Consider the following 16,269-nt stretch of genomic DNA (forward strand, 5'->3'; position numbering starts at 1 on the left):
TGAGCCCCAGTTCCCCATCCAGGCTTTGCTGAGTTCCGCCATGAAAAGCAATGCTTGGCAGATGAAAAATTATCACTGTGAGTTCCTCTCCTGCCTCCCTGAAGTCCTCCAACAAGAAATAATTTGTTAAATTACTAGTAATAGTGTATTAAATTATTGAGTTGAGATATACACTAAAATAAGATTTCTTTTTAAAAGCATTTTATGATTTAAATAGTAGACAATTCCTGCTGAGTGTATCAAGCTATCCTGAACTAGTAACTAATTTGAATTGTTGTTATTAAAGAGTGTGTCAGGGACTTCACTGGCAGTCCAGTGGTTAAGACTCCATGCTCCTACTGCATGGGGCACAGATTCCCTCCCTGGTCGGGTAACTAAGATCCCATATGCCACGAGGTTGGGCAAAAAAAAAAAGTGTCAGTAAATGCACCTCCTTTTTTTGTTTATTTGTGAAAAGAGTGAAGGAAGACTGAATCTCTAGACATTGAGTTACTTTAAGAACTCCTAAACTCTATATCTGGAGAAGGCAATGGCACCCCACTCCAGTACTCTTGCCTGGAAAATCCCATGGATGGAGGAGCCTGGTGGGCTGCAGTCCATGGAGTCGCTAAGAGTCGGGCACTACTGAGCGACTTCACTTTCACTTTTCACATTCATGCATTGGAGAAGGAAATGGCAACCCACTCCAGTGATCTTGCCTGGAGAATCCCAGGGACGGGGGAGCCTGGTGGGCTGCCGTCTGTGGGGTCGCACAGAGTCGGATACGACTGAAGTGACTTAGCAGCAAACTCTATATCTAGACACTTTATTGATAACTGTTCAATAGAAAAATATTTAATGTGGTCAATCATTATACCCAGTTTATCCTGCTTTGTGAGTCTCATTTTTTGTGTGTGTTACATTTCCTTAAAGCAGGCTATAGTTTCAGAGAGAATAATGTAGTTTGAAATCATCAAAATTGTGCCTTAAAAAATAATACACAGTGTTTTTATCCTTTACTTTCATGATTAAATTGACTATATTTCCATGCATTTTTTTCTTGGCTAATTCATGAACAGTTACCACCTTAACGTTTGGGGAATAAAGAGAGGTCACAGTGTTGGAAATACCTGAATTTTGTATTTAAATATAATTGCATTGGCACCACACTAGGGAAGTTTGGTAAGACTTGAATGCCTTTGCTCTATTAGGCAATTTAGAATATCCCAGACCTTGCTCTGGACGTCAGGCTTTTTGAAGTTCAAAGCAGATGTGTGAGGAAGAGAAAGCATCTGGTGGAGAGAGCTTGCTTCACTGCCTGACACTGTTTTCTTGCACTGGTAGGCGGAGCGCTACAGAACAGGTCGGCCGTTTTCGAGCTATTAATGATGAGAGAGTGAGCTGCTATGTGAGGCGCACAGAGCTGCCTCTCAGGCCTCTGCCTTCCCCACGTGTCTGGCAAGGCCTTCAGAGTCAGGACAGAGGAGCCCGCAGTTGTGTCTCAGCCCACACAGTCTTCAGGCCTAATTAGCTCAGGGAGAGAGATGGATGGCTCAGGACCCGGAGGCTTGGTGTTGAGCGAGGCAGTTTTATTACCCGGGACTTGTGAAATTTTTGTAAAAGTGCATCAAAGCTTTAAAAATGCCTTTAAAACAGCATAGAGTTTTGCAAGTAAGTGCCTGAAGGTGACAGAATTTCATGTGTATCTCAGGATTTTTCTTTCTGTAACTGTTAGATATAATTTCAAATTTATGCAGACGTTTTGAGAATAGAACAGGGGTCACCTGTGATTACGCGCATTTGCTCTTTGTTTTCATTTCCCCCGTTTGTTTTTCCATTTTTAATTCTTCCTTCCATCCCTCTTCCCTTTACACACACATTTAAATGTGTACTCTTTTTTTCTGAATGACTTGAGAGCAAGGTGAAGAGTCTTTACTCTTAATACTTCAGTGCATATTTCTTAAGAACAAGCTTCTTCTAAGTAATCATAGTATAGTTAGCAAAATCACAGAGTTTAATGTTGATACCACACTATTCTCTAATCCATAGTCCGTTTTCAAAGTCCATTACTTATCTCAGGAATGTCCCTTCAAACACCCCCACCCCTATCCAGGCTCCATCCCAGAAGGACACATTGCCTCTAGTTGTCATATCGTCTTTGTCTTCTTTCTTTACTTTTGGACATGCTGTGCAGCTCGTGGGATCTTTGTTCCCTGACCAGGATTGAACCCGGGTCCTTAGCAGTGAAAGCACAGAATCTCAACCCCTGGAGCACCAGGAAATTCCCTGGGATGCGTTCGTCGCCTTTAAATGGGAACAGTTTCTCAACTTTCTTTATATTTTTTGACTTTGACATCTTTTGAAGAGTTCAAGTCAGTTGTTTATTAGTGTTCCTATATCAGATTTGTGTGGCGTTTCCTCCTGCCATTCTGAATCTGTGCTTCTGGCGGGAACACTGCAGAAGTGGCGTGAGTCTCAGGGTGTCTGGTCCGGAGACGCGTTGTGTAGATTTGCCCCGACTTGGTGATATCAGCGTCCATCCCTTGATTAAGTGGGGTCCATCGCATGTCTCCACAGTGAACTTACCCTTTGCCCCTTTGTATTTCATAGGAATTTTCTGGAGAGATTCCATTGAGACTGTGTAAAAAGCATACTCCTTTTCAAATTTTCCTGGTTTTTGAAAGTGTGATGCTTTTCTAACTTTATCATTTCTTCTGTATTTATTCATTGACATTCAGCTTCAAGGAAGTGCCTTCTCTTCTCCCCCATTTTACTTATTCCTATTTGTTTGTATTAGTTAGACAGGCTGAGACCTGGGACCTAGGTCTTGTATGGGCTTGTTGATTTTAATTTTGTTCAGTGATGATAATTCTTTACTGTTATTATTTATTCTGATACTTAGATTGACACAGATATGGCCAGTTGGGGGTCTCTTCAGGCTGATCCGTGGGCCCTTTCCCAAGCTTTCATCATTCTTCGAGGACTTCCTCATCTTCTGGCACAAAAAAATGTTCCAGATTCGTTTAATATTTTCTCTGCCCAGGCCCTGGAATCAACACTTCTCCAAGGAACCCTGGTTCCTTTTCATAGAGAATGACATTTAAAAAACCTTGACCTAGAGAGTGTGTGTGTTTTAAAGGAAACTACGTTATGGAATATTACGTTTACCAAATCATTGTATACTGTGTGCATGAGTGTGTGTGCATGTGTGTGTGTTTAATGTTACAAGTTTCAAACAGAGGAGCATTTATTTTACATGTAATAATCATAAGTTTTGACAAGAAAGAAATACATTTTTCATTTCACAGTAAATAGCATTACACAGTTTTGAGTACTAAATCATCTTGACATTTATGAAGGAGCGAATGGAAAGTCGGGAGCCGAGTGTGTTAAATATAAAGCTATCTTTAACTGTTCTATTAAAAAGCAGAGATTTATTTTCCATCTGTGATCTGAATGTGCCTATTTGTATTCCCTTCCCTGGCAGTGGAATTTCTGTGGAGCCACACGACCGAGAGCATGTGTGTTGGTTACATGTCCGCCCAGGATGGGAAGGCCAAGGTAAGTGGGGAGAGCTGGGTGGGAGAGGGTAGGAGGGGCGGGAGGGGAATGAGCAGAAGGGCTTACAGACAGCGCGGGAACCTCCAACTGGCCAGATGGACACAGGGAATTTTTTTTAGCTTCTCTTGGGTGGTAGCTCTATGATCTTTATGAGAATCTGATAAAGAACAGTCACCAATCCCAAAGAAAAATAGCAGATCTTTTTTTGCTTTTGATGATGGAGCAGAGGAAATTAGGAAAAACCTTTTTTTTTTTTTTTCCACCTTATTCTTCTTTGTTGTGAATAAGAAGAAACTGGGACTGGGGAGGAGAAAGTGGGTAATGGGTTGATGGGGCTGGGTGGTTTTGTGGGGAGGATGGGAAGACCTCAAGGAAGCTGAGGCAGAGTTAGCCCAGCACCTGGACGCACCCTGCCCGTGTGAGGGCAGAGGCAGCCACGCGTGTGCAAGGGCTGCCTGTCTCGTGCTCCGGGTGGTCTGACGCGGCATCCTCAGGGCAGGGCCAAAGGTCTGCACCCCATGGGGCCCGCGCCCCGCCGTCCCCCAGGGGTTACAGCGTGGCAGAGAAGCCCACGCAGCTCCTCTTGAGTTGCCTGGCCTCCCTGCCCTCACAGCGGGTGAGCCTGGGAGTCAGAAGCATCATTTGTGGATTTATATTATACCGGCCTCCTGTTCTTGTTCATAAAATTTTTTAGAAACAGCTGTGGCCTACAATGTTTACTTGGCATTAAAGTACCTCAATTACAAAGCTGCGAAGCTGGGCAGCCTCTTTTCCAAAGGACATGATTTATTTTACACATTTGAAAATGCAAGTAAGGAAACTTCTGATGTAAACTGTTTGATATAGGTGGCATCATTAACAAATTAAGGTGACGCGTAAGAAAGGATAGTTTCTTGCTTCTTTGTCATGGAACACCCGTCCAGGCAGGCCTCTGAATACTGTCCAGCACGTTGGTAGCATCACAGGGCTTTGTGAGGATAGCGTGTGTTTGTGACAGTATTATAGAGATCACCCCCACCCTTGTCTCAGTTCAGTTCAGTTCAGTCGCTCAGTCGTGTCCGACTCTGCGACCCCATGAATCGCAGCACGCCAGGCCGCCCTGTCCATCACCAACTCCCAGAGTTCACTCAGACTCACGTCCATTGAGTCAGTGATGCCATCCAGCCATCTCATCCTCTGTCGTCCCCTTCTCCTCCTGCCCCCAATCCCTCCCAGCATCAGAGTCTTTTCCAATGAGTCAACTCTTCACATGAGGTGGCCAAAGTATTGGAGCTTCAGCTTCAGCATCAGTCCTTCCAATGAACACCTTTGTCTCACAGCTGCCTAATATAGTATTTGGATTGTACGCATATATTTATTTCATATGAGTATGCAGGAAGATTGTTTTGTTCCATAGTATAAGGAGAATTGAATTATAATGGCTCATTTAAAAAAGATGATGAGTTTAGAGCAACACTAAAATAATTTTCTGTGTTGATGGAAATGTTTTGTGTTTATATTGTGCTGTCCAATAGGATACTCACTACATACAGATTCCCTTGAGCACTTGAATGTGGCTGGTGTGCTTGAGGAACAGAATTTAAAATTTTATGTAAATAGCCATGTGTGGCTAGTGGCTACCATATTGAATAGAATGGTATAAACAATGAGTGGAAATTAGCACAACGATGTAAAGCAGTTCTCTTCCAATTAAAAGTAAAGGAAAGAATAACAAGTGGAACAGTGACTTTAAATATTTTCAAACATTCAAAAAGAAAATATTCTTTTCTTCCCAATGGCAAAAAACAGTTGTTATTATTATTATTTTATAATAAGCCTGGTAAGCCACAAAAATCCTTAACTGGCTTGTGGCCAGTTAAGCTTCTCCCGCCCCTGACATGTAGAATCTGAGCTAAGATCGCTTCTTAACAACATCAACAAAAAGACCTGGAAGAGGTGCACCTCAGTACTGAAGCCTGTCTGGTGGGGACGGTCATGTCCTTAAGCCTGTATGTGGAGTGTTATCCCTGTTATCCTGTTATAAGGTCCCTGTTGTCCCTGCTGGTGGCCCCCTGAAGACACCTTGCTATTTAACATGAAACATGGGAGGAAAGAGCACGACTCGAGGCTGCTTGGCTTCCGGTTGCATCGCGTGACATCTGGTGGGCGTGGTTTGCATAATAGTGGTAAATCCTGCAGCCGGTGGCGTCCGTGGGCCACAGACAGGGCCGCTGCTTTCGCCTCACTCGTCAGTCGCGTGTTTGAGCCTCCTTGCCGGGAGTTCAGGCTTCTCCCTTTCTTCCTCCCGTGGCTACAGATGCTTCCCCGCAACCCCCGAGCCAAAAACAAACAAAAAAACCCCGAAGCGCTAAAGCTTTGGTTGTTGAATTCTATTGATGAAAAAAAAAAGAAAGAAAGAAACCAACAAAACCAAAAACTATCTCTTCTGTCATAAAGCCTGGAATTTTACTGTATTGCAAGTATGGCAAAATTATAGATGAGAGATAGAGCTCAAAAGAGAAAAGAGGGGCTACAGCAAAGTTTGTATTCTTTTTAAGAGAGAAAGCCTTTGGCCTACTGGCCCTGGTTTCCTTCCTTCTATGAAAGAATTATTGAATTAGTGGCATATACCCACTCAGCATGATGACAGTTTGGTAAACATGCTCTCATGTATGTTGCAAACTGTGGTGGCAAAATGAGAAAGGAGGCATCTTTAAAAACTAAAACAATAGCCATAGTATTTTTTTAAATTTAAAAGCAACTTCTGGAAAAAAAAATATATATTTTTAATTTACTCTGCCTTCCAAAAATTACCTCCTTTCTGCTTGTTACCAAACTCAGAAACTAAAATCACTTTGCCATTCAAACATTTTATATAAGCTAATTATATTTAATCCAAGTTAAGACCTTGAATTAAAGTTCACCCAAAAGAGTACTATTTAGAAAAGGCTGGATAATAACTAATACCATTATAACCAGAATCCATACGTAATTTGAACAAATAGGAGTAAGTTCTTTTATAAGTTTCTTTTTTTAATAGAATGTTTTTGCAGTTATATACCTTAATTTAATTTCTAAATCCCTACTGTTGCATAAGTTAAAGAGATTTCTTTTTAACTGAACCAAAATTAGGGCATTGATACCAGCTGAATCTAAAAATCAAATTGCCAGTATCCTACCCAAGACGGCAGACAGTTAACGAATGGTTTCTAATAAACAGCTAGTGTGCATGCACTAATGTAATAAAAACAGATGTTAAAATTGGCATGCGACTTATTCGAGAATGATAAGTAAAACCTAGGTTTCTTTTACGATGTAGAGGTCATTTTTTTTTTTTATAACATAGTGAAAATACTGTTATAAAAATTCATCCTTGAGGAGGAGCAAGCTATTTTATGGTCTTAAGGTGTTGCCCCAAGGTTCTTATTAGTTTCAGGGAAAAATAATAAGTATATAATGGAAAAACCAGGCAACAACTTGACCACGTGATCAGAATTAATGTCACCGTGAGGGACAGATGGACATCACGTGCCTCTGGATGTGAGACCCTGAGAAAGACACAGCATCTCTTTCGCAGTATCCCATCTGGAAGTGTACCATCTGAACCTAATCACAAGGAAACATTAGAGAAATCAAAAATGAAGATCATTCTCGGAAGAAAGAAAACGGGATTATATTCTTCAAAAATGTCAACGTCGTAAAAGACAAAGGCTGAGGAAATGTTCCAGATTAAGTAATATTAAAGGGCAGTGACAACTAGCATGTGTGGTAACTGATCCTATGCTGGACCCTGGATGGTAGGGGGAAAACGCTAAAAATATGCTCTTAGGTCAGTGAACAAAAGGGGATATAGGTAGTAGATGTTATCATTTTAAAATATCTTTGTACTGTAGTATGTAGGGAAATATTCTTACTCTTAGGGAATATAAACTCAAGTATTTAGGGGTAAAGGGCCATAATTATACAATGTCTTCTCAGTGGTTCAGAAAATATTGTTATGTGGATGGATGGACAGACAGATGTGTGTGTGTGGCTCAGTCGTTTCTGACTCATGTGATCCCATTGACTGCAGCTCACTAGGCTCCTCTGTCCATGGGATTTTTTCCAGGCAGGAATACGGGAGTGGGTTGCCATTTCCTTCTCCTGGGTATGTTCCCCACTCAGGGGTCAGACCCACGTCTCTTGTATTAGCAGGTGGGTTCTTTACCACTGTGCCACCTGGGAAGCCCTGAACAGACAGATGGTAGATCACAAAGCAAATGAAGTAACATGTTAGCAATAGGTGAACCTGCGTGAAGGAGGTGTGGGTGTTCCTTGAACTATTCTGTATATTTTTGGAATAATTTTCAAATAAAAAGTTTTTTAAAAAATATCACCCTTGGCTATTATGGCACATTCATTTAGTGTTGCAGTTGAACAAGCATCAGAATGGGTGCAGCACTGGGCTGCCAGATCCTGGGTCCACCTCCCCCTCTTTTCTTGCAGGCTGTATGGCTGGGTGGTCACTCTCTCTGGATTTCAGAGGCCTCACGAGTAAAATGAGAGCAAGAAAACCTGACTCTGCCCTAAGTCCTTCCTGGGTCAGACTTGATAGGAACAAGGAAACAAAATCTAATGTCTGAATACAGATGAGTTAAGTCCTTCGTATATTATGGATATTGTATATATTATGGCCCTTCATTCCTAGATACTTGTTTGCCATCTGCAAAATTCTAAATTCTACATTCCAGATTAATTCGCATATATGTCACTATTCAGTTTTTGGTAGGATTTTTGCAACCCCAGATGTAGTATCTACTATGACTTGTTTTTATGAAGATAGTTTCTGTGTCTTTTAAAAAATCTCAGTAAATGTCTGTGTAGAAGGGATAGCACAGATAAGGTTTCTGAGAGTTTTTCACTAGGCTTAACTTGCCTCTCAAGGAAAGGTATGCAGGAAGACTTAAATATAAACATGAGGAACTCAAGATGGGGGCTTCTAGGTGGCTCAGTGGTGAAGAATCCACCTACCAATGCAGGAGACACGTGTTTGATCCCTGAGTCGGGAAGACCCCCTGGAGAAGGAAATAGCAACCCACTCCAGAATTCTTACCTGGGAAATCCCGTGAACAGAGGGACCTGGTGGGCTACAGTCCGTAGGGTTGCAAAAGTCAGACGTGACTTAACGATCCAACAACAACAACACAAGAGGGAGTTACCACGAGAAGTGAGAAAAAGACTTCCACTTCCAGTTAGGATGAAGAAAGTCAGAGGAGACTGTTGCTCCTATTCCCAATAATGAGAGTGAGCTGGATACAACTATAAAGTCATGGACTTAAAAATTTATCCAAAGAGCTGAGTATAGTAGAAAAATTTAAATGAACTAAACTTCAGAAAGAGATAAGACTTTTCCTAGGAAAGAAAAAAGCTCTGACTGCTTCATTCCTGGCAGAGCAATAGGAGGAGGGTTTTTAAAAGATGTCAGCAAGGCCGTGTATAAAGAGACAATGTGATATAATAAGAGAACAGGCTTCAGAGTTAGCCAGAGGTGAATTTCACTCCTGAGGCTCCTGCTTTATAACCCAGGACAGGTTACAACACCAACTGTTGGTTTCCTTATCTTTAAAATGGGACTATTACTGGTGCTTTCGTAGTATTCTGAATATTAATTGAAAATAAAACCACAGGGCGTATAATCGAGCTGTTCATACATGCACTGTGATGGGTAATGGCGGTGCTGGGAGGACCGAGTGACGGCAGAAGTGGTGAGAGTCTCTCAGGGCTGGCGCCTTGCAGCTCCGCAGCCTCGTTTACACTAACTGTGCTTCCAAGGTGCCATCCACATCTCCTACCACAAGACTGATACCTCCTATGTTTTCACGCTGATCCCCTGGTGGAGATGGTCAGGCTTATTCCTTTTTGACAAAACGTAATTCTATTATAAACCAACTGACAAGTGAATTCAGAGATTCCAGAAGAGGAAAAATAAAATTGTTTGAAGCTACAAGAATGGACACACACGTACACACACACTCACCCCTGCAGTTCAGGCCAGTATGGTGGTAATGGAGCCCTTTTACAAAGCTTTCTGACTGGCGTCTACCAACTTGACAGCCTTACAAACAGATTTTGAAATGAAACCTAAGTTGCCTGCAGCATTCCAGTTAAGCTCACCTAACTGAATAATTTTGCTTTTAAAAGTAAGAAAGAAGAATATTCTTTACTGGCTACTATTGAGTGTATCTTGGGCGAATGCAGGCAACCTTCTCAGATTCCCCTGAGCTCTAGACAGTGGAACATCTTTAGGTGGGTTGACCGTGAATTCTTAAAAGGGACTTCAGTTCCATGGTAGTGGCCAGTGACATTCAGCCACTGGGTGGATTTATTGGACCATATTTTAGATTTATGAAGAACCACTTAGATACAAGTTGGCCTTGGTCTAAGCCAAATATTAGCTGCTTTTGATAGTCTAGTCCCCATATTACTCAACAGCTGAAAGAGTCTGATCCCTGGCAGGAGGCCATCTGCCCTGGGATGGTGTTAGGCTCCGCCAGCAAGCTCTGTACTAGGGAAACATCCCAGACAGCTACGTTTGGCAAGTGCGCTTACGGAGCAGAAGGAAAAGTGGCTAATCAGTGATTTTACTTGTACCTTCTGAGCTTGCCCAGAATTTCAAATATAGAAAGTTGTATTTCTTTTCCATGCTCTTAGGACTGCCAGGAGGATCCCATTGGGTCTATTTAGAAAGTCCTTTAGACAAACAGGAGAAGACTGTAGAAGGTTGAATATGTGAAAAACAAACTTTAAGACAGAAGTTTCCTCAGCCTCAAGTTTGCTTCTCAGAGTTGTTAGCTTTATTTTTCTGGCCTAATTAGCCTCATGCCATCAGTTTCTTCCAAATGATTCATTTGACAAAGCTCCAAAGCAATAAATAGAATAAACACAAAGAGGGAATTCACCATGTTGGCAAGAGCATAAATCTTCTCAGAGTTATTAACCATATTTATCCAAATAAATCTCATTTTAATCGTGGTGTAGCGTTGGATCTCTGCAAAGATAAATATGTCTGTTGCTTGGACTTGTAGACACTCCATGTTAGTTGCAAGGTGGTGAGTAAGCCTTTTTGTTTTTTATTGTAGCAGCATGGGGATAATGAAAGCGTTAATCTCCCTGCCTCTATGTACGTGCATGGTCATCAGTTTACATAGTCCCCATCAGGTGTGAATGCAGCACTGGAATGTCAGCTTGTTACCCGCTAGTACCCAACGTTTTAGGTAAATGGGTACCTTCCAAAAGCAGACACATGCCTGCTGTTTACCCACAGGACAACACAAAGCTGTGAGATGGAGCTGAAACAGGCATTCACGAGAACTATTGGCCTGATTACTCAGTAAGAAGTGATTACAGGATGGCCTTTTCTTTCTCTTGGTTCAAAAGCAGTGGACAAGTGAGGAAAGAAATCTTTTCCTGTTTTTTCCGATCCTAAAACAAAAAAGGCCATAATCTTGGTCATGCCATTCTTATTTCATGTTACCTTCCTAACTTAAAGCATGGCATTGGTTTCTTTGGTTGTAAATATTCAGTGTCACCCATTGGTTATATGTTGTAAGAACTCTCATTACATTATTTTATTAAGAAGGTGAGTAGTGAGAGGAACTGAATTTACAGGCATGCAGTGTACTCGGAGGTTCTAATGGCCCTGCCAGACCCTGCATACATGGGCATTCATTCCATAGAGATGTCTTCTACGAGTGGCTCCACGTTGAAGTTGAGGGTGAGATTTTGAGGCCAGATGGTTTTTTGGATATACTTTTTAATCCTCACTGTCCCTCCTTCCCTGTAACCTGCAGAGTTGAGCTCAAAAGCTGGCTTTAGCAACACATCGCTTTTTTTAAAAAGTTGAAAATATTACCTAAAAAATTTTTGGACTTATACAAAATAGAAATTTTGTATAAAATTTTTATACAAGATTTAAATGTTTTAAGTTTTCTGTGAAAGTACAGTTTTCTTCCTCCTGACTTGTTTTCTCTTAAGAGTATGTTTGGCCACACTGCGACCCACTCCCTACATAGCCATGATTAGCTGGTCCCAAGTGGTGGCCTCCTGTTCGGTGGGGCCTGGACATTCCACTCTGCCAGTCCTATGCCTGGCCTGCTTCACTCACAGACATCAGAAACTGACCTGTGTTGTAGATTTTGAACCCCAAGTGAAATCTAACTGCTAGAATGCATTTTTATTTTAGTACCATTCATTCAAATAATATAGTTTCTGTCTTTTTTTAAGTCTTCAACTTGGAGTGTCCATTCTGTCTAATCCTAAGGATTAAAATTCTTCTCTGCTGATTATTATGTATAATTTTTTATGTCTTGTAAGTAAAGCAGTGCTGTAAATTGGTGAAATTTTAACATTTTAGTAATAACTAATTGAGACATTTGGATATGGTTGAGCTACTCTTTCTATTTACATTCCTTTCAAATACTTCTGTGGTACATATGGCGATTTACTTTTATGCTCTTGAGCTGTCATCACTGCACTGTACATGTTTGGACTGTCCTGTCTGCTTCAGTGTGAAGAGATGAAAAGAAATGTAGAATGAGGGTTGTATTAACACTTTGTTATTAGGAGATGCTCAAAGTACTTGGAAACAGCTTTTTCTTCACTTGAAAATTAATTATATTTTAAATATGCTTCCTATAAGGGATGAAAAGCCCAATAATCCCCCGACTTCTTCCATTGATAGTTCTTGTGTATATTATGGTAAAATTCTGAACAGTTAGAACCTGCCAACAGTTAGAACCTGCTCCGTTAAAAATGGAAGATCTTGGCAAAACAAGCTCTTACTAGGCCATTAGTAATAAGCCCCAGTAGCCCCTGAATAAAACATGCTTCCAACCCAAATTCCTATAAACTTGCAAAGCCAGTTCAGACAGGAAGGACCTGGTCTTTAATGTGATAACCTCTTATGTACAAGTTCCTGAATCTTGCAATTTATGTTTTTGTTCATTAGGCCATACATAATTGGGGCAGAAAAGAAATAAATACAATCTATAAGGTTTTCACCATCAAAGATGACAAAAATCCATTTCTTCTTAACCTCAGTTAACCAGTAGTAGAGCTAATCTGGGATTTATTACCGTATTTAATAATGATTAACTAGGAAAGAAGCCTTGATTCCTTGGCTTTGAGATTTTAGCTATTAAAAAAACTCAGTTTACTTAGGAGTAGAATTTTGATGAAATATAGCAGCTCGTTTTTTAAAATGAAATATTTATTAAACAAATACTGTTGAGTGCCCATTATATTCAAGTGCTTTCCTGGGAACATAGTGGTGAACAAAAAAGCCAAGAATCCTTGTACTCCTGTACTTACACACTAGTGGGGAAAATACTAAACAAGATAAATAAGGCACAGACTATGTTTGTGGTAAGTGCTAGAAAGATGCGTCAAGCTGGGAGGATTTTAAGAAGTGTGAGGTTTCCAGTGTGAGAGTCTTGGGAGGTTTATGGGAGCAAGGCAAGAACATTCCAGATATGAAGAACAGCAAGAGCAGAGGCCTTCGGGCAGGAGTGAGCGTTCCCGATGTGATGAAGGCACAGTGACAAGCCTGGTCTTAGTGTCACAGTCTTAGTGGGACTAGACCTTGTGGGTTGTTATTGGTCGTAGTTAGGATTTGGGCTCTTCCCCTGAGATGGGAGCCATTGGAGGCTAGGGAGCAGAGGACTGAGAGTGTCTGATTTACTTTGGAAGAGGTGACTCCCGCTGCTTTCTGAAAGGGAGCCAGCAGGGGAGCCTGTTGCCACTTGTGTGAGCAAGAGTGATGAGCTGGACTAGAACATAAGCCGTGTGCAGGTGCTGAGCGCCAGCTGGCTTCTGCACCCATTTTAAGATGCAGCCAGCAGGGTCTGCCACTGGGCTGGGTGGAGGTATGAGGGAACTGGAGAAGGCGGTGCTGAGAATGGAGCTGCCGTTTACCAAGGTGAGGAGGGAGGTGAGGAGCGAGGAAGCAGGCTTGAGGGTGTCAGGAGCGAGGACCAAACTGGAGATGCCTATCTGAGAATCTCAGCACATAAATGCTAAAAAAAAAAAAAACCAAAAAACAAAACTGCAGGGATAGACGAGATCACTAAGAGAGACCAGAGTCAGGAGAAATGACTTCCGAGGAGGTCCTGTGTTCGTAAGTCAGAGGAGTGAAGGACCTGGCACAGAGGCTGAGAAATGGCCACACAGGTTGGTGGGGAACTGGGGGACTGTCATAGAAACCAAGGAGGGGAGGTCTCAATATTTCAAGGTGAAGAGAGCGATCCAGTTTTATCAGCTCCTCCAGTCTGGGCCCATGAGGTTAGGTCTGAGGACAGACCATTGGATTTAGCATTTGGAAGGCATGGCTCACCTTGGGAAAGAGCCATTTCAGTGCAATCATCAAAGCAAAAAACCTGAGTGGAGAGGGTTTAGAGAGAAATGGAAGGACAGAATCTGAGGAAATAGGAACAGGCAAGTCTTCTAAAGAACTTTGCTGGGAATGAAAAGAAATGAAGTGACAGCTGGAGGGTGAGTTGGGTCTGGAGAATTATTCTCTGTCCTCTTTCTCCAGTGTAACCAGGGGCTTCACTTTATGTCCAGAACACTTCACAGATGTTTCTCTACAAAATGAGGAGAAGTGGCCCAACTCTTGAGTCCTGGGATACCCCAACAGTGAGTGGTTTGGGGAGGTGAAGGAAAACCAGCAAAGGGATCTGAGGTCTCAGTGTTAGGGCAGAGAGAAGGGAGGTTCCCGTACAGCCGGAATTGAAGGGTGGCTTCCATTGACATCTAGGATGAGCTGGCCTGTGGCGTCCACAGTTTCCTTTATTGGAGGGTGTCTGACCTTCACCTGCTCAGGTGCCTGCCCGGCTCTAAGAAACATGGACTGGGCTGACATTCGGCCGGGCTCCCTTTTTTCCAGAGAGCCACTCCTGGGACCAGCAGAAGCCAGCCCGGGAAGCCCTGCCCTCTCTCATTCCAACATTTTCATAGTTCTTTGGGTCAGATCAATAAGTCAGGGAGCAGATGGTTTGGATGAGGAGAATTTTCTTCAAAGAGTCTGGTGGTGGTTTTTATTTTTGCCACTCCCTAATTCCTCACTGACAGATCAACTGAAATTCTCAGGAAGTAGTTCCATTAGACAAATAGTAGTTTCACTCTTTATGATAGTTTCAACATTAGCCTTTCATTTCTTTTCAAATACAAGATAGTCTTTTCAAGCTATAGTAAAAAAAAAAATCTGTGTTATCTGTCAGCTTACCAAGCAGAAGACCATAACTGCCATTCTGGGCTTTCACTCACTACACGTCATCCAGGGGCTGAGGCTTCCTCGTCAGGGTCTCCAAGAAGAGGCCACCTGCTGGTTTTTACTTAGGAAATGGTGGCCCAGAGATTCCTCTGACAGAAGCAGAGGCAACCCCCCAGCCTCCATGCTGCCCAGGGGCCTGCCAGGCGTGGCCGCGTCTCCTCTGCTCAGCTCAATACCTCCTCCTCCCATTGGAAGAAATATCTGAAATACGAAGTTACGTATATGAGGCCACAGAGCTACCAGAGGTCAAGCCAAGATTCAGGCCAGGCGGTCTGAACCCCAGAACCAAAGCTTCTAAACAGGTCATTGTCAGGAGAGGCCCAAGCTGGAGATGTATATTTGGGAATCTCAGCATACAAGTGCTTTCATAAAATGAAGGACTGGATGAGATCGCTAAGGGAGTGACCACAGATGGGAGAGAAGGGGCCTGAGTCCTCGGGAGCTCCAGTGCCATTAGCTCGGGGATGTGGGGGGCCTGCAAAGGGGACTGAGAAGTTGTGGCCACAGAGGCTGAGGAGAAACAGGTGAGTTTGGGATCCTGGAAACCAAGGAGAGGGGTATATCAAGGAGAAGATGCTGTCGATGGGTTCTGTGTGGGTCCCAGTTATTTTGTTCGTTCTTTCTCGGCAATGGTCAGGAGTGGACTGGGGACACAGTCATGCCTCCTGCAGTGGGTCTCCAACAGTAAGAAAGGACACAGATTAATTCCTCAATAGGTTATGCTGCCTCATTAAACGCCAGCTAAATCACTCTGCTACATAATTAAGAAAATACAGAAGAAAGAAAAAGAAAGGTGATCCTGGCCCTGAGTGAATCCTGGAGTGCAGCGAGCCGCCCCACATTAACCACTGTCAGCGTGTTCGTATATTTCCTTGGGCTTCCGCAGTTGTGATTTTGTTTTTTTTTACACAGTTGTGATCGTTTGGACTACGTGGAATGACACGTTCTGATTTCTTCTTCTTTTTAAATGAATTTTTAACAGAAAGGTAGTCATGTTCCTATTTGAACATTTAAAGAAGAATGAAGACTGTTTTAAAAATCAGAGTAAAGGTCTCTAGAGTGTCAGAATGCACGATTAACATGATGGTGTCAGCAGTGTTTCCATGTCATCTGTATGATGTGTCTGCTGTCCCTTTTCCCTGACTGCCTTCCTCTTTATCCAGGAGGTAACCTAAGGCAGGCTTTGTTCCTGAAGACTTGGGGGTTCAAAGCCTAGGTGTGGAAATCCAGCTTCCTGGCCCCCACCCGCAGATATTCTGATGTAGATGGCCCTAACACCACTGTCTAAGAGGTCCACTCTTAAGTTAGGCTGGATCTAAAAGAAAGGTGGTACAATTGGGATTTCAATTACTTCTTACAAGCACTGTTTAAAAAAAAAAAAATCTATAACTGAATTCTAGGAAAATTTAAACATGTGGGTTTTTGAAAAAAAAAAAATTAAA

General features: G+C 42.3%; 1 protein-coding gene across 2 annotated transcripts in view; it reads left to right on the forward strand.

Annotated features, from left to right (window-relative positions):
• The window catches only part of TASP1 (taspase, threonine aspartase, 1), a 265,061-nt gene that overhangs the window by 231,980 nt on the left and 16,812 nt on the right, over positions 1–16,269 (forward strand). For both annotated transcript variants that reach the window (XM_010844151.1, XM_010844152.1), the window contains one exon: positions 3,467–3,540. In XM_010844151.1, the coding sequence (XP_010842453.1) occupies positions 3,467–3,540 (74 nt within the window). The remainder of the gene's footprint in view (positions 1–3,466; positions 3,541–16,269) is intronic.

The sequence above is a fragment of the Bison bison genome, unplaced genomic scaffold (assembly GCF_000754665.1).
Source record: "Bison bison bison isolate TAMUID 2011002044 unplaced genomic scaffold, Bison_UMD1.0 scf7180017864196, whole genome shotgun sequence".
Taxonomy (NCBI): domain Eukaryota; kingdom Metazoa; phylum Chordata; class Mammalia; order Artiodactyla; family Bovidae; genus Bison; species Bison bison.